This window comes from Thunnus thynnus, chromosome 13 (assembly GCF_963924715.1).
Source record: "Thunnus thynnus chromosome 13, fThuThy2.1, whole genome shotgun sequence".
Taxonomy (NCBI): Eukaryota; Metazoa; Chordata; class Actinopteri; order Scombriformes; family Scombridae; genus Thunnus; species Thunnus thynnus.
Genome location: NC_089529.1, coordinates 12,096,415 through 12,115,532, shown reverse-complemented (window position 1 = coordinate 12,115,532; position 19,118 = coordinate 12,096,415). Strand labels below are relative to the sequence as shown.

Genomic DNA, 19,118 nt, shown 5'->3' with positions numbered 1-19,118 from the left:
TGAGCACAAACGTGCAAACATCAGAAGAATCATAACTTTGAGAACGTGAGAAATACTCAGGTTTTGGCAAAGGAGATGTGAGCGCAGAGCTCTTTGCTCACTCGAGAGCAGAATTATATAATCTTGTATACAGGTCAGCCATATTAGGATTATCTTCTGAGAGAAAACATGTGCTACGTATATGGCCCATATCTCAAACAATCCCTTTCATATGTATAAAAACTCTCATATTTACCATTTACACTCGTGAATGTACATAGACAGCTGTCATAGTCACTAGATTACCTCACACACATACTTGCATTAATTACTAATGCATTCCTATAAACATGATTTACTTCCAGTTCCCCACTGAAATATTTACACACACATAAAATGTTCTTGAATCCATTTCTGAAATACACGGAAAATGTTTTCACCTTCATATATGGACACTTTTCGCTCACAGATTGGTTTACATTTTGTTTATGTGAGAGGTTTTTCAGTTTAGTGGTGAAAGAGGAAGCTGTCAAGAGTGCTGCTGCACAAAGCATCAACTCAATTAAAAACAAAAAGACACTTCACATCACAACAGATGTGATACATAAAGTGGAAATAAATCTGTGACATTCACAGATGATCTCGTAAACCTGTTTCAGCTGGTAAATCTACTGTAGTACAACACAGCACAGGAACACACTACAATACACAATAACATAATACTGAAATGATTAGTTGATTGATTAGTTGGTTGACAGAATTAATAAGCAATTTTAAAATAGGTTAAAGGGGACATATTATGCTTTTTTGTGATTTTCTGTTATTTACATATTGTTATGATGTTGGATCTATTGCGAAACATAGTCAGAGTTCCAAAACTTGAGGTTAACATATGTAGAAATGCTTCCTGCAAGATTTCAACCTGCTCTGAACACTTAATTTGCTACATTTTTTTCTGTCTCAACCAAATTCTACTCTTTGATCCTTCAGTAACTTTGCTCATGGTGAATTTGCACATCTTTCTACTCCTACTCTGCCTCGTTGCATTTTTCAAATTTTTAAAAATTCAACAACTTTGCACACTTGTCTAATGTATATAATATGTTATCCTGTTTATATTTTATTATATTTATAGTGTATGCAAAGTTTTTCTCTTAAATTATTGTATTGAGCTACTTTATTTAATTTTGTTATTTGTTGTGTTTATTTTTCCATAGATATATTTCTCTCTTCTAGTGTTGATATGTATATTTACTGTGTATTTACTGTTCCCGTGCAATGCTTGGATAACCTGCTGCTGTAACTCAAGAATTTCCCAATTTGGAATCAATAAAATACATCTATCTATCTATCTATCTATCTATCTATCTACCTACCTACCTTACTGACACAGATGTTGACATAGTTTTTTCTACCTTGCTGACGAGCTGATGTCAGCTCATCATGCATGCTCATCCATGGCCGTCCGTTCCGTAGCCTTTGTTACTAAGGTTTTTCCGGGTGTTGTTTGCCTTGTCCACTCTCATATTGCGGATCAGATTTCGGCTCGCACGTGTACAGATGTACTTTTTATCGTGTAAAGTACAAGAAAAAGTAGTGAAATCCAACTGCTACAGTTTATTTCATGGTTTGTTGATGTAGCCTCTGAAGCTGACGGAAGTCTCCTGAGGGGCAGCTCCTAAGAGCTTGCCAATCAGTACAGAGTGGGCTCCTCGGGAGGGTCACTATGAGTTAAATAAGGAGTTTTTTGAACTGTGAAACCTGCAAAGATATTCCAGTAGAGCCCCAGATTAAAAATATAGACTTGTAAACGTGCTTAATGTGTCCCCTTTAATCTTATTAGGTAATCTATCGAATAAAATTGGTAACCGTTTGTAGGTTTCAGTATCTCCAACGTGAGGGTTTGGAAAATTTCTCAATTTCATATAATTACAAAAATAATTCCTTTGGGTTTTTTAACCATTGTTCAGGCAAAATAAGCAACTGGAAGAGGGCACCTTGGACTCATTGTTGAAATAAATAAATAAATTACCATTAGTTGCTGCCCTCATTTTTTTACAAACAATATTTAAGCAAAAACATTTCAGTGTTGTTCCTTTGAGTGTTGTACTGCCAACACCGCCACTTGAAGGAACAATTAACTACCAGGTCAAGACTCAACATTGCCATTGTAATAGAATTAAATGTGCTCTAAGCTGCAAATAAAAGCAATAATAACTAAATCTTATTTTTATCTTTTTTTAAATAAGTCCTGAGATACTCACAGAACACTCCGATGTCTGAGACATGTTGGAGAGTTTTTCTGCATGATGTGGTTGTAAATGATTGTCTATGAAGTTTAACCTTTCTACTGCTCCAGAATATTATATGTTGCTAAATATATAACAAATATGGCACATGTTGAACATAACTAATAATTGCTTATATTGTTTATTTGTTTGAGAGTACAAAATATTCATATTGTAAACACCAACTTCCTGAGAGATTCATATCATCATGCACTGTTTATACATTCCCTGCATTCACACTATTTTCTTCTCTCTCTCTATTTATAATTGAGAACAGACAGAGATACTCTCTTAAAAGATCAATCTTCAACCTTAGGTTGCAGTCCTTTAGTCTTTCTATGTATAATAAATAGAGTTGTCAGAAGGCATCAAAGGCTAGTGGGAGATATTAAACATTATATGACGGTGAAATATTGCTTTAACTACCTCTGCTGGAATCTCTCAGGATATCTCATTAAACTGCTGTCACATTAAGCTACTATCTCGCTTCTAACAAGTTAAGTTTGTGGTTTATCAGCTCAATATGATTCAAAATATGATGATCAAACGCTGAAAAACAGAATAACTAGTCTAGAGTGTGGACTACCAGGTATGTACTGTGATAGAGTGGTGATAAGAGTAATTGTGGTCTTTACATGTAATTACACAGCTTGGCATTTATGAAAGCATGGCTGCGAGTGTATTTAAAACACTTGCCATCTGTAGAGTGTGGCCATCTGTGGATGTAAGTGTCTGTGTTTGTTGTATGTGCGCCATACATTTTTTTGATCAAAGCCTCTACTCTTCACCCCGGGGAATAAATGTGTGTTCATCATTTAGAATTGCTTTATTGCTGCACCATTGCTCCGGCATTGTGGGGAGCTGGAAGTGGGGGATGAGGTGGGGTGCGGGGTGGATTTGTACAATTATAGAACTGATGATGCAAAGACACTGAAGTGCACATTCCCCCTTACACGAGCCCCGAGTGGTACGGTCCACCGTCTTAAAGGCAGAGTGTACAGCTGATACATTTTTTACACCATTTTATTTAAAGTAAACTAAATAGTGAACATTGTGATACGGAGTGCTAGAGAACACATAGTTATTTAGGTTGTACATAGTTGGTAGTAGTTTTAAAATCACATGGTGAGTCACGTGGATATGTAGTAATAGTTCAAATAATCTTCATCATTCCTGGTGATTACTTATTTAAAATCTGACTGTCTTTCATGCTTCTCTGCCCCAATGAAAAATGAACAGACACACCCACACACCCACACAGATAGTGATGCACAGGAGTGTAAATCCAATGCAGAGTTCCTTACTAAGCCCTCAGCACTACAACGGTGACCATATGACAACAACAAGCCTTCCTATTGCCATGGCAACAACTGCACCATTGCTAAGGCAACAGCTGCAGAGTGCTACAACAAGCAGAAAACCCTTCATGCATTTTCAGTCTCATTATTTCATCAGGTTAATGCGAATTCCTGCTGTTTCGGTCTTCTTTAAGTCTATCTCGCGGTGCTTCATGTTTTCTCTTTTTCTCTGCGATGCATATGTAATTCACACTCTCCTCCTCAACACATTTTCTTTCGGTCTAATTCCTTCTGTCTACACACACACACACACACACACAGAGAGAGACACACACACGCACGCACTCACCCACTCTCCCTCTCCTTTTCTCGCTCCTTCACTGTCCCCTCCCTCAGTTCTTCCTCTCCATCCTCTGCTGTTTCGCTGTCTTATTCTCTGTTTTCTCTTTTTTCCCTTTTCTTTCCACAGTGTGAACCCTCCCTCCCCCCCACCCCCTCTTTTTTTTTTTAAATCCCCACCACCTCTGCTTTCCATCTCCATCATCCCTTTCTTCCATCTCTTTTTTCATATTCATCCCCTTTTTCCCTTCTTTTCCACCGTTTCTCTCTTGCCTCGGACACAAAAAAAGCGGATATACTCTCACCTTCCCTTTTCTCCACTCTTTCTCTCTCTCTCATACTAAATTCCGAGACCACCCTCTCTCCTCTCCTCTCCTCTCCTCTCCTCTCTCTTTCTTCGCTCCCTCTCTCTATTTCCCTGTGGCCCTCCCCCTCCCTTTTCATGTTTCCCCCTCCCTCCATCCTCTCTTTCCCTCGCTGGTTCAGTTAGTCAAAGAAGAGATTCACGGAAGGAGAGAAAAGGGGGGAAAGGCAGGACGAGAGTGAGAGCGCAGGAGTGGGGCAGGCTGGGGAGAGGGGTGTGGGGTCTCAGCCCTCTGTCGTGGGGGGTTGGGGGGGTTGAAATACACCCCAATATTTCGCTCCAAATACCATGGACTGCCTCTGCATTGTGACTACAAAGGTAAGCTTATCTGTTGTTCATTACTCTGGCTCAGTGTGTGTGTGTGAGAAGGAGTGAGAGGTGCCACAACTGTATCTGAAAACAGAGGAGAAGAAACTCATCTTTCTGCCCGTTATTAAGGCATCTACATGCCCTTTCTTCTTCTATAAGACACAAACATTCTTCTATCTTTCTGTCTTTGTGCTCTTTTTTTGGGGGGGGGGGGATCTGTATGTTTCAGAAAAACCTCTGGGTGAGCTGGGCTACCTGAGAGGTGTGTAGACAGCATACTCTTTGATATTTCCCTCTCTGGATGACCCTCTCTCCCACTCTCTCTGCATCTCCTACTCTGTGTCATGCTTTGCAAGTGTATAAACAGGGTCTGGCTGACCTGCGTGGATGTAGTAGGAGCAAGAGAGAGCCAGTGCTCGGGTTGCTTGTGCAGGGCTTTTGTGTCACGCCGGAGCCGCAGAATATGTCAGGGAGAGACCATGGCAGGGCACTCTGCATGCTAATCTCCTCATAATATTCAGCTGCTTTCTCTTCACCTCGAGAGTGGGCACACGTTATAGCTACCCACTATGCGTCCGCACACATCTGCCTCTCACACACACACACAGGATATGAGCGTTGTGTTATATCATACACATGTGCTCAGCGTCAGACCTCAACGGAGGCAGTCCTAGTCAGGAAATTGGCAAAAAAAAAAGGGAAAAAAATGAATAAAATGAAAAATGAAAGAGCATTTGTGTCTTACAGACCTTCTCTGGGGTCAGATTGTTTGTTCAGACGGCTGCTTTCTTTCCGCCAACCTTCAAAAATCCTGGTGGACATTACACAGATTCAAAAACAGGTGAACAATGTACTGTAGCAGCTGTACCTGAATGCAGTTCCTGGCAGGAAGTGATGACACAAAGTGGGAAATACACACACACAGCACTTCTTACAGCTGTGTGAAGATGGGGATGGCTTGACATTTTTTTTTGCATGGACTCGCTGTGTGTAGAGCAGACGTAAATACAGGTGGCCCTTTCAAATGGATTACATAAATTTGTGCTTAACTGTGGCACATTACATTCATTTGCTCGTCAACCTCTCAGTTTCCTTGGCAACAGAGATTATTGGTCAGTTAAACATAGATAACTAGGTGCAGTCAGATAGGCAGGGGAGACAGTATTTCATGTTGTGGAAAGCTTACATTCAATCAATTCAATTTCATTTATATAGTGACAAATCACAACAGAAGTTATCTCAGGGCACTTTTCACACACAGCAGGTCAAGACTGTACTCTTTCATTTACATTCCCCCATGAGCAAGCACTTGGCACATTTTTGTTTTTATGGTATAGATACAAAACACAAGTTTTGATTTCTCTAATGAGCTAACTTGCTGATACTGTAAGCGCCTGTTGGTTCTTTAAGCCTATTTTTGTTACCTAACACGAAGCGGTGTGACAAATTCTTTGTGAGAGAAAAAAAAAAAAAAAAGAAGAAGAAGAAAATGTCAAGGTATCTCTGGAAGCCTTGAACATCAGTCCCTCATGCATCTTATTTGCCTCGAGTGTGACTCACTGAGTTAGCTGAGGAAAAAAATAAACACTTTAAGTGAAGGACCACAGTTGGTAACAGTGGATATTTCACCAAACTTGTTCCAGAATCACTATCAAAGTGAGAAAAAAAACTTCTGCCAAGATATTGTGAGACAGATGGTCAGTTTATAAGGAGGAAAGTTAGTGCACAAAAGTGTGTAAAGGGATGCACTAACTGATTGGCCAAGCAGGTCCGATTAAATTGTCATTACAGTACACTATAACTTTAAAATACAAGCTATGATGACCATTTCACATTAGCAAAATCCGCTAAACCTTTCGTATCCAGCACTGTTAAGTTAATAAAAACTTAAAAACAAGAGAACTGCGGATTCACTCGTTTTTACGCTGTGAAAATTTAACTCGATCACAGGTCGGATTTGTCAAAAATCTTGGTGTATTCCTTTAAATGTGAGTTATTAAACTTTAATGGAGGCTGGCTGCATTGCAGGTGAGGAGTGTGACTTGCCATCATGTAGCAGATGATGGCTGAGCTGTTCCCTGGGTGAGCTGTTCCCTGACACCCACATACTGTAGAACAGGTTATGTGAACAATGTTGTTTCCCCCGAGCAGGCCTGTGCACAAAGTTTGGCTGTGTGGGTGAAGCCACAGTAAGCCAACGAGTGACAAATATCTGATAACAATTAGCGAACCAAGTTGTGCTCAGTCTTGCTTTAAGTTTTGAAGAATAGCAGCTTGAGTGACACGATACAAGTATGCTCTTCCAGGCTATCTTTAAGACTTAAATGGCATCCGCGGTGAGTGCGTTGGGTATTTTGGTAAAAAAAATCACCTAAACCCTGAATTTCCAATGATCTCTACTGTAATAAGAGGACCTACGATAACACTTTCTGATAGCAACTGAGGCAGAAGTGCGATTCTAAGAGGAAAACTAAAGAGCGCTTAAAGTGAGCCCTTTTGTATTAAAGAGGAAGTAATTTTATTTGAACAGGAGTTTCTTGTCCTCGAGGCAATTCAGGGAAAATTAGACAAGTGAGTATTTAGTTTTCCTTTATAATACTAGTATGATCTTTGCACATCTGTCTACTGACAAGTTCCATCTGGCATCCATAAAAATCTAAGTAACATTGCTTTTTATTTCCTAAACCTTCCAAAATGCTTGAAAAATGCGTTAAGCGGGACATCAGTATGTTGTCCATCATTTTTGTAATGACATCCAACTGGCTGAAAATCCATTATAGGTGAAACTATCACATAAAAAAACTTAGCAAATACTACTAAGGTCATGTTAAGTCATCGTGTGTGGTGTAGCTTTCAATTTCATTTAATTTATTAGCAAATGTTTTAGTAAACGCCGTAGTAGTACCTGTCAAAACAGATGACCAAGGAACACTCAAGAGTTTCAATGCTTTTCTCCCGAGTGTCGAATTGGGCTTTTAAGCAGCTTATATAATTTTTCTGCTCCTTCCTACACTCAAATCTCCCAAGAATTAAATAATAAATTGCAACATATGACATCAATCCATCAAACAGAACAGAAGTGTCATTACATAACATTTAGAACTGTAATATTAGGGCATATCAGCTTGAGGAGACGTCACGGGGTTTATATTTGGTTGCAAGCCTCACAATATCTTTGACTCTCGTTCCTTGTATGGCACTAAGTCAGAGAAGAACAGTTTGATGTTTGAGAGGAGAGAACAAAGGTGGTGCACACAGCAAAGTGACTTATCTTAACGCTGTGATGTGTGATAGAAAATTATTGCGATATAGAATCAAGTCTCCTGTGTAGAAAGGACGTTAAGTAAATTTCTAACTCCTCTCCTCCTGCTTTGCTTGTCTTACAATCCTTTGATTATCACTCCTCTCCCTGTTGTCGCCCTCGTTCCACTTCTCTGCTCGCATATTTCCAATTCAGTCTTTCCACAATTCTGCCTCCTTCACCTCTGTAATCCCTCGCTCAGTCCACCCTCCTCTCTCCTTTATCTCATTTAACCCCCCCCCTCCCTCTTCTGCTTACGCTCCTCTTTCCTGCTCTCCACTCTCCAGCTTACCTTCTGCCCTGCTCTTCAGCACTTTCGAGGCTTCCCTAGTTAGTGCTCCTTCAAATAAATTATACATTTGACAAGATGTAGTCAAAGTCAGCAGCTCCATGTGCACATTATTGGCTTCATGTATGGCCACATGCTCTGACATGAACATCTTCTTCCCTGGAATGTGGTTTTAGCACTCACATTTATGATTATTTTTGTGCTGCCAGCTGTTCCTATAGTTCAATATATATCAATATTTATATGTTATGGATGTCTGTGTTCACACGAGGATGAAAAGCTTATGGCTGCTGCCGCTTGCTGTATTCCTGAGAGTCTCCAAAATGGAGTTGAGCTAAACCCTCCGCTCGCCACTCGGATGAAATCAAACAGAGCCTCCTCAGTATTCATTCGGCTCGTCCACAATTCAGCTCGTCTTAACAAGTGTCCATTCACCATACTGTGTGTGACTGTGTGTGACATACAGTTTAGTGTGCTGTGGGTCAGAATCCGGGATCGAGTGAGGAGCTCATATGATCTCCACTCAAGGGCACGGGCAATATCTCGTCCACGAGGCCTTTTGTATGCAGCCACAGAGACACTGATCCTGCCAAGTTGCTCCCATGGCACAGTAAAGTGAAGCAGGGCTTGCCCCGGCACGAGTCTGATGCCATGACTGCACAGCGCAGAGGTTTTGTAATGTCCGATGAGAAAAAAAAAAAAACCCCAGCAGAATCGAAGGGATGACGAGAGATGTGATTATGTACAGACAGATGTTTTTTTTTTTCCTCTGTCATTGTTTCTGCTCAGATGACAGTTTGCTTTTGTGCTCATGAAGAAATATCATACATTTTCTGTGGTCAGCTGCGGTTTTGTTTCGTCTTTAGGTACATATTGCACCACTCACCCACACATTGAGCCGCTTTCCTGAAAGAAAGCCACACACCTACATGAGAAGACAGAACTCCCACAAACAGCAGAGCATCCTGCTCCAGTACAAGGGGCTTCTCTGCACTGTGGATTGTAACTGCAGCCTTGCTCAAGCTAAGGAATTGGTGCAAGTTCACTTCTTAAAAAACTTGTTGGATTTAGGTGGAGGCTTGCTGTATGGTGCTGATTCTTTACTGCATGGGCTAAAGTCATACAGTGGTAATTGTTGTGAAAGGTGTTATTGCAGAGAATTTGCAAATTCTATCAGTGGTGACTCAGAAAAGCCAATCACTGCGGAGAGCTTTTTTTTTTTTTCCCAACGTATGTGCTCATCAGTCACTTTGAGTTAATGCTGGTGAGGGTTCACTTCATATTTGAGCTCATCAGTCCCTCTCTGCGATGACGTGATGAAAGCTAACCTCCAGTCATTCAGCTGCTTTATAATGCCCACTACTACCCCCCCCCCCCCACCAGGAACCTTAGCCAGCTAGGAGGCTGTTAAGAGCTTGTCTTTGTCAAAAGCACACAATACAATCTGTGCTCCACTCTTTTCTCACCGTCTTTTGCTTCATAGGCTCATCTGGTGGAGAGGCTGAGTAATGCCTTATCATTTCTTTTGAATCTAACCTTGAATGTTTAGGCACTATTGATGGATATTTCAGTATATATCACGATGTGATTAGGCCACCGGGTCATTCAGTATATTCACTGATTGCTATTGTTTTCATCTATTTAAAGAAAAAGCTTTAATTTCTCCTTCTTGGAGATTGTCCCTTTGTGGAATTGATTGATCACCATTTTGTTGATTTAACAATAAGGGAATCAGACATGATATATGATAATCTGTTCATAATATATATATATATACACACACACAAAGAGCAAATACCTAGTAATCTAGTAAAAACAGGAATGAAAAAATCCTTGTATGTTAAAAACACAGCCTACTTGCTGTTCACCAGCAGACTGTGCTTACAGGCTCTGCCGCTTAATTTCAGTGTTTTGGCTGTCAGCATCACTGTCCGTCCTGAAATTGTCCATATGACAGGTGACAGATTAGATCCATCATGGGTTGTTTGGGTTGGAGACTTTGTCGTCTCACATCGAGTGAGAGGGCTAATGGCGAAACATGAGCCTGCTACGGTGGACCAGGAGGAGGACTGTGACTGACGGCCGCCCTGACACTGTAGGACATACTGACTGGACAAGAAACAGAACAAATTGTTGTGGTCATTTTGTAAATAAGACTGAGAAATAACTGAATCAATAAAGATGATGATGTATATTTAAAGATGTGGATAGATTCAATAGAGGAGGTCCTGTGGGCCTCATTATATAAAGATCTAAGGTCAAGGAGGGTCAACTTCTCACCAGGGCCTCCTGTAATAAAACACAATATAGGCATTTTGGTTAACGGAGTCAACTTAACAGTGTATGTCATGCAATTAGAGTGCGTTTGTCAATGTGTGTGTGTGTGTGAGGGTTGGGATTTTGATGCGTGTGAGTGCAGAAAAGAGGAAGGTAGACAAGACTTAAACAAGAATGAAGACAGTAGTGCTGATATCATCCATATGAATAACACATGCATTAGCCTTGCAAATGGGATCAGGTTTTCTTACAGTGCTGTGATCATATTTTTTTTCAATACAGCACACAATGACACCTTGTGGCACGTTCCTAAACTACAGCGCAGGAGTCCATGACAATCATGGCATGAGGCATATTGTCAAATTTCAGCTGCTAGTGTCATCCATGCGGGCAGCTAGATGCTACATTATGCTACATTAGCCTGGGCCTCAAAGTCCATACATAGTCTGTGTTCATGGGGGTTGAGGTCTTGTGTATTCCTTATAATTAATAGGAAATGGGCATCTGAAATGCTGGACCCTGTGTCAGTTATTCATGATCAGTCCCTTGTCACAGACTTTTGTAATATTGTCGTCTGAAATTCTGGTAATGAGTAAAGAAGACTTCCCAGAGTATCAGTCATACTTGAATTATTTTTGTAATTTCTCCCTCTAATGATACACCTTGCTGCCTACATGTATCACTTAAGCAATAAAGATGATAAAGTGAAGATTTAAATGAAAAACACCACATGAGCTAATGACATCGTGAGAGTTCAAACGCACACGCGCGCTCGAACTCGTCACAGTGATGTGCAAGCGCACATATTCTGTGTGATTTGTTTGTCTCTGGCTTTGTATCTTCATGTTCCTCTTATAGGTGATGTCAGTTGCCTAGCAACCAAGCAATCAGGGCCCGATTGTTGCCATGACAACATGGCAGGGGTATCATCATGGAGAGAATAGAGATGAAAGGAGGAAGGGAGGGAGAGAGGAGAGGAAAAGAGAGATAGGGAAAGAGAGAGAGAGAGAGAGTCCTGCCATTGAAGGGTGGTGATAATGTGAAGCCCACAGTGTGCAGGTAGGAGGATGACCTCTGTGTAGGCGGCGGCAGAGAATGCTCATGAATGCGGAGAATAGAAAATTAATGTTTGGTCTTATGCGGCTGGCTCCGCGGGTTACACAGCTTTTGACACTGTTCTAACAGCGCAGGCTTCATTCCAGATGGAAATGTCACGATGTGCTCCAGTTGTCTTTAGTCACAGACAGTGAAGCTGATGCAGAAGCCATAGCTCAGTGTGTCTCTGAGGTCCAGAGGGCTTTGGGCCTAACCTCTGCAGGTGTCATAACCCATCCATCACCCGATAGCAGTCCACTGTAAAGCAGTCCAATGGGGTCATGGTGCATTTACTCTGTTTATTCCCCTACTCAACTCTGCTTCCCTCTTAATACAGCTATGTAGCAGATAGAGATGGCGCCTGAGAAGGGAAATACACACAAGTACATCCTATTTGATGCCAATTAAGCTACTGCATGGACCATAATTATGTGTTGTGTAGAAGGATTGGTCAAGTGTCACCAAAGTCAGCCAGCAAGGTCTTCTAAAGAGTACCACTGTAACAACTGCACTTCAAGTCATACTTTTATTTTAATTTATTTATATTATAGTAAATATACTAAGATTTAGCTTAGCAGTTGCATAAACCACTGGAGTTTGTGTTACCTTTAGGCTTTCAGCTTTGTGGGGCGTGATGGAAATGTCCCAAAAAATCCCTATTTGTACCTTTCATAAAATATTTGACAGTTAACTACTGCTGTCATATTTATTTGATAACCTTAACACTCGATGTTACTTTTTGACAGTTGGCATAAAAATTTCACGGGCAAATCAGTCCAGTTAGGAACTATTTTGTTTCGAGTAGAAGCGGCTGTCCCTTTAACACAAAGTTCGATCCGGCTCTTTGACTACCTCTGTAGCCGGCTTATTGGCCTGAGCGACTCTACCCCCTACTCCGTGTCAATACCTTTTATACAGAACAGCGAGGCGAAAAAAAGGCGCAACATTCCTGCCAGGCTGTGTACTTTTTTTTAAAACATCTAATAAATATCTAGGCTCAAATTATTGCTCTAACTGTACACAGGAACTTTTGTGATTTTGTGACAAGTATACAGAAATACAATTTTTTACCATAAGTTTGTGAGAATTATTTCTTTCTTAAAGTATAAGAAAGAAATAATCACTATCATCGTATTGAATAAGGAAACAAATCCTGAATGACAATTAAAGCGGTTTTTAGGCTTTTCATGATAATATTTTGCCTTTGATGTGAAATCACAGAAAGTTAACAAATTCAGTGAACAGATCCATGTATGTACATCGGAGCACAAACAGTGGACCTGAAGTGTTTTGGGTAACCTTTTAACTTTTAAAAAAAATCATTTTCTCTGCCATTTAAACCTGTTAACACCTATTGTAGCATCCATTATTCCACTGACCACCTATGACAATCAAGATACTATCTTCATCAAAGGCAGTGTAAGAGCTATGTTTATGAAAAGCGCAATAAAATTATAGAAAAATGTAGAAATAGAAAGAGAACTGAGTATACAGCCAACAATACTGGCAAGTACCGGTCACATTTTGCAGGTGCAGGATGATATAAAAGTGTGATATTAAATGAATAAAGTGTCTAGATTTGGCCGAGACTTTTGTGGTGCAAAAATAATAGTCATCCATTTGAGGACATTTGAGAAATAAATTAACTTTGATGTTACATAAAAATGTGTTACAACTTTCAAATGACTAATTTATGATAACCTTTAGAGAAAACAGAAGAGAGTGAACAGCTTTCACTCAAATGAATGTTTGATTGATATACAGACGTAGCATATTTCCCCAATTCATCACTGCTGAGTACAGTAGTACAGCAGATAGTTTGCAGGGCATAAACAGTGTTAGAGGGCGATCCAAAGACAAAATCACTTGACATAAACTCTATGGATTTAAGCATTGTCATCTGATAACTTTAAACAATTTACAAATTCAACAGAAAGATAACTGTTAGCTAAATCCAGTGACTGCTTTAAATTTTGACAGATAGCAATTTATTTCTGCAGACATCACAGTGATGAAAGCCTAAATTCCCTTTGAGTACTATCCACCTATTCTAATATCTTTTTTTTTTTTTTTAAGATAATGGTATTTAAAAGGGTGTTTAAAGATGCACTACATCATCAAATATCACAGCAAATGTCCTCACAGTTTATTAGTTGGGAAAATGGAAAAAAAGCTTCTCTAACAATATGAGCTGGAAATGCTAAATCAGTTAGATCTAATGATCATTTCCGTTGTTACATTATTGTTACATTATTTCGAGAAAATGGTGTCCCACTGGGTAGCATCAGTTTTTTTTAAGTCAGTTCCTTACTGGCCTTTGATTAACAAACACTAACAAACACTGTTGCAGGCTGTTTTTTTTTAGTCAAGGATTTTCCTTTTTTCCTCTGGTCTGACGTCACAGTCGTCTGATACATGTGTACAGTATCTGTATATGCTACTATAAAAGCAGGGACAGACCTGAGGGCTTTCAAGGTCCAACTTATATGCCTAACATGTGTCCATGTCTGCAACAAATTATTATTTCCATGATCTAATAATTAAATATAAAGTACTATATTTAAATATAAGATTAATACCTATATTTCAATTGATATAGTGCTCATCTATTTCCCTGCACAAGTTCCTATAGCCCAAGCAAGGTAACACCGTCATATTACTTTATTTGTCTGTCTAACTGTCATTAAGTTGCCGGAAGATATTAAATGTAGAAATCAAGCTGAGAAAAGCATCAAAATCTCACATTTGTGTAGCTGGAACTGGAAAATGTTTGGCATTTTTGCTTAATAAATGACAATCAATCAATTAATGATCATCAAAATTGTTGGCAATGAATCAATACATTGGTCGTTTTCATTATAAGTGACTGAGCTTTTTTTGGGGATATTTTTTTAATTCACAGTCTAGTGTGAGCAGTAGAATTGTCTCTCTGACCGAGACAGGCATGATGCCAATGACATGTATTTGCACCTCAGAAATGAGCTTATAAGCTACAGTTAAAAGCTGCAAAGGGATAAATATGTAATTATATAATGGTTGCATAACTGAGAGATATCTGTGTCAAAAATAAAAATCTTCATCATAATATTTAGTCTTGATGTATGTCTGGTAATGTATATATATATATATGTGTGTGTGTGTGTGTGTGTGTGTGGCAATGTGTTAAAGACGGCGAGGAAGTGATGAGCAGCGTGGATGGAAGCATACCGTAGTGATTGTTTCATAAAAAAAAAAAGAGGAGGAAAAAAATAAAATAATATATAAGGTTTACTCTCTGTCTCTACGTCTCCTTCTCTCCCCCTCCCTCACTCACCGGCAGTGACAAACATATTATATGAGTCACGGCTGGAGCAGGCTGCCAGTCCTCTCTATTCAGACCCCTTGACTTAAACATCAAGATATATCCAACACCAACAACTCTGGCTTCCAGGAAAACTCTCTCTCCTCGTCTGCTACGACATCTCCCCTTCCCCTTCCCTCTCTCCCCCTCCCTCTTTTTTATTTCCCCTTACCCTTCCCCAGCCTCCCATCTCTCTCTCTTTCTCCCCATCCCTCTCCTTCTCTACTGCGGGTGTCTGGGAGGCTGTTTTTCCTCTGTCTCTCGCTCATGAAGGGCCGCACTAAGCTCCCTTCTCTCTGCCCGTGTGTGGTAGGTAAATTCACCTCTCCGTTTGTGTCGTTCTTCTGCCTTCCATCTCTCTGTTGCTGCCTCTGTTTTGCATGTTAGCTTCAAGTCTGCTAGACGTTCTGACAGGCTGGTCTCTGTATCTACATCTGTGCATATTGCATCGAAAACGCATGCAATCTCTTCCGCTGTCATAGATTAATCAGAAATATGTGTATGAGAGATTTTTTTTTCCCCTTACCCTTCTGCGTGTGCTCTGGGTATGTTTATTCATGCACTTTGGGTATTACGTATGAACGTGGCCTGGCACATGTGGGTGTGTATGTGCCAGTGAGCATGTTTAGATATGCAGAGGGAGTAAAACTCTAGCAGACTTGTTGATTAAAGCATTATAGATTCATGTATGCAATGGTTTGATTCTATGTTTGGATAGGTTTTTTTCTCTATCTATGCATTTATTTGATTAGAATTCATATTTTTTGTGCACCTGTATCCTTGTGAGGACACTAGGACACAGCCCAGTGTCCTCCAAAGATTAGTAAAATCCTCCGATTGACAAAAAAAAAGAAAGAGGACGTTTTATTGTTAGGGTTAAAGAGCCTAAAGACCAACAGGGTTAGGGAGAGTTACAGGTGAGGGAATTAGTTTTCTTCTTACGTCTGGGGTACTACAAGTCCCATTATGTTGATTACATGTATGCAGTTGTGTGTGTGTGTGTGTGTGTGTGTGCGTGTGTGTGTGTATGTACGTGTATGTGTGTGTTGGTGAAAATGAAAACACTGAGCAGGCGAGAGAAGTCCAAAGCTCCTCCAGCCTTAATTAGCTGAGTGAACATGATGAGCCTGTACTGGGCTGGTTGAGTGTTATGGCACCATGATGCCACTTAATGGAGTTCCACAGCTACAAACCACTGTTTGTGGGTGTGTGTGTGTGTGTGTGTGTGTGTGTGAATTTGGCGTTTGGTCCAACAGAGCTTTGCATTGGTTATTATCTATGTTAGAGTTGTTATTACAAATGTGAACATGAATAAAAGCTGTCAGTTGTATGTGTGTTTGTATATGTGTGATAGAATCACGGTTCATTGTGGAACAGATTTATAAGTGGCTCTGATTAAGCAGGATGGTTGTTTTTTATTGACTTCATTATTGGAATAGATTTAGTGCGGTCAATATTCAATTTAATTTAAGGGTGTTTACATTCACATCACATCAAGCATGTGGCAAATATCGCCCGATTTTAGTGGACAAATACTGTATTTCTGTATCTGTAAGTGTTGTTTTATCATCATTTCATGCAAAAAACAAGTAACAAAATGTCTGGAGCTGATTCTACTTGTGGCATTTGCATTAAGGATCTGTTGTTGTCTCTCGACATAAAGACCAAAGAAGTGTCAGTGCCAGTAAAGTAGGCCAACATGAAGCTGAATTTAAAAAAAAAAAAAAGTCAGTATTGTAGCTCAAACATTTGGTGTGTCAAAATCAACTGTTCAGAAGCGTAAGAAGGACTGAAAGGTTGAAGAAAAATCCCTTTACAACTGTCCAACAGTTCAAGAAGACTCTTCAGGATGTGGGCACACACGTGTCAGAGACAACCATCAAGACAAGACTACACCAGTATAACCTCAGCAGGGTCACCACAAGATGCAAACCTCAGAAAGGCCAGGTTACAGTTTGCTACAAGTACACCAGGAAACCTGTAGTGTTCTGGATCAAAGTGTTATGGACAGATAAAACAAATAGTGGCCTGTGCCAGACTGATGGGCAGATCAAAGTGTGAAAAAATAGAAACAGCCATGCAACCTCATTTGTCACTTGGCGGAGTTGGTGTTATGACTTGGGTGTGTATGGCTGCCAGTGGAGTCATCTCACTTGAGTTCATTGATAATTTCACTGCTGACAGCAGCAGTAGGATGAATGTGGAAGTATAGAGAAACATTCTGACTATTCGGATCCAAATGAATGCATCAAAACTCACTGGATGATGCTTCATAAGCAGGCAATGATCCTAAACATACAGCCAAAGCAACAAAGGAGTGAAGATGGCTGCAGTCCAGGCCTGTCGGAGCATCTCCAGGGAAGATACCAAATGTCTGTCGATGTCTATGGGTCGTAAACTTCAACCAGTTATTGACTGTGAAGAATTTTAAACCACATATGATGACTTTAGTTACATTTGTCCAATTACAATTGGTACTTCAAATCTGGGGGACCATAAAAAGGCCACAATTCTTACACGGTTCATCTGATGTGGATGTAAACACCCTCATTTTATAGCTGTGAGCCAGCAGTTTAACATCATAGTCATTTCAAATCCAATGTGGTGGAGCACCCTGCACCAATCCTAACCATTACTGTCTTGATATAAATAATATCTGAACACATTTCTAAGATGTTTGTTGCTTTTTAAGTGAAACTTATTTGGGGCCACACAAATACTCAAATCCTCCAACATTTGCTAGCCAGAATACAAATTATTAGTTTCATATTGTGTTTGGCAAGCTAACATTACTATTTGGCTGCACACAGTAGCTTTCTTTTTGTCAGTAGTGGTGTAACAAGACTGTACCAACAATAAAACACATTTAGTTTGAGCCTTACCCATTGCTTTCTGTTCGTCCTTTCTTTTGTCAGAAACTGATTGGAAGAGATGTTTCAGCATCTTGCGATTTTATTGCTATGAACAGCTTTATAATGACTGAACGACTGGCTGAGTTTGATTGGCCGATCGGTCTACCCAATCATCAATTAGCTAAAAGGGATGGTGATGGGTGGGTGGGCCCTATCAAGTCTTTCCCTTATTGCTGTACTTAATATCACACTGAGATATTTTCCTCTTTCACACTTGTTCCTCAGTTCATAGCACCTAATCAGCTAATAGTATTCTGTTTGGTTCTCATCCTCTTTTCTGCAATTGTGGTAACAGCCCACATTCAACCAAAAATTGCTGACTAGTTAGCACACTGGATAATTATGGTATGCTGTTAATTACTATGTACTCTTAAGTCAATGCTAGTAAAGCAGCTTATTACTGTTACTTGAAGACTAAAACTGTATATTAGTGTCTTTCATATAGTCAGAGTTTTTCTGCATGTACCTGAAAGGATGTAAAGTTCTGAAGTTGATCAGCCCAAAAATGAATGACCCCATATTACCTCTGTTATTGTACAGGTTATTGTTACCGGCTTTGTTAGCTATATCCAACAGTCATAACAGCTAAAGATATCCAATATTATATTGTTGGCTATATAAACACAGTGCTATATAAAAACAGGCATTCATCCAGTTGAGTCAATAGGTCTCTTGGTTCTTGTCAGTGGTGTTTCCTCCAGTTTAAAGCCCCCCAGTGTCACACACACTTGTACTCCATTTTGCTAGCAACATAATTTGATTAAACAGACCATGTTCGACTTGCTTTCCGATGGCAGTGGTGGACGACTGGAGCATTACTGCCAGTCAGCTCTACCTGTTAGCACCTGGCGGCTCTATCTTTATCACCTTGGCTAGAAGCGGTTGCCGTGGCTGACCAGACTGATACCCTGCTGTGCTCGCTACGTGCCAAGCCAAAGCTATCAGCGGTGGCCTGAGCCTGTTTGTTTGACTTTCATCAGAGGTGGCTCCAAAAAAAATCGACTTTTACTCTGACAGTTTGCTAAATTTCTAACTGTGAGAACACACAGCAAGGTGCAGAGCAGTATGAGCCTCACTGCAAGTCTATCATAATTAAAACACAGCATACAACCCTTCTCCAGTACACTATGTTTTAACCACTAAATGTTTTCAGCTAATCTTGCCTTAATCAGGGGTGTGAGGCAATCCATCAAGACAACTACTCATTTATTCTAGAAAGCTGCCAACACCAGAGCACAGGAGCAGAAATGCTATCTTACGAGAGAGAGAGACAATATAGATAAAGGTCAATAAGGTCACGCTTACTGTACTGGCATAACGCATTGAT

The 19,118-nt window shown here is 40.0% G+C and overlaps 2 protein-coding genes across 4 annotated transcripts in view; one reads left to right on the top strand and one right to left on the bottom strand.

Moving 5' to 3' along the window:
* Nucleotides 1–19,118, bottom strand: part of zbtb20 (zinc finger and BTB domain containing 20) — a 101,384-nt gene that overhangs the window by 35,833 nt on the left and 46,433 nt on the right. The gene's annotated exons all lie outside the window — the stretch shown is intronic.
* The window catches only part of LOC137195520 (disks large homolog 4), a 69,206-nt gene continuing 54,218 nt past the window's right edge, over nt 4,131–19,118 (top strand). Inside the window, exon 1 of the mRNA XM_067607958.1 lies at nt 4,131–4,586. Coding sequence (XP_067464059.1) covers nt 4,557–4,586 — 30 coding nt within the window. The 5' untranslated portion in view covers nt 4,131–4,556. The remainder of the gene's footprint in view (nt 4,587–19,118) is intronic.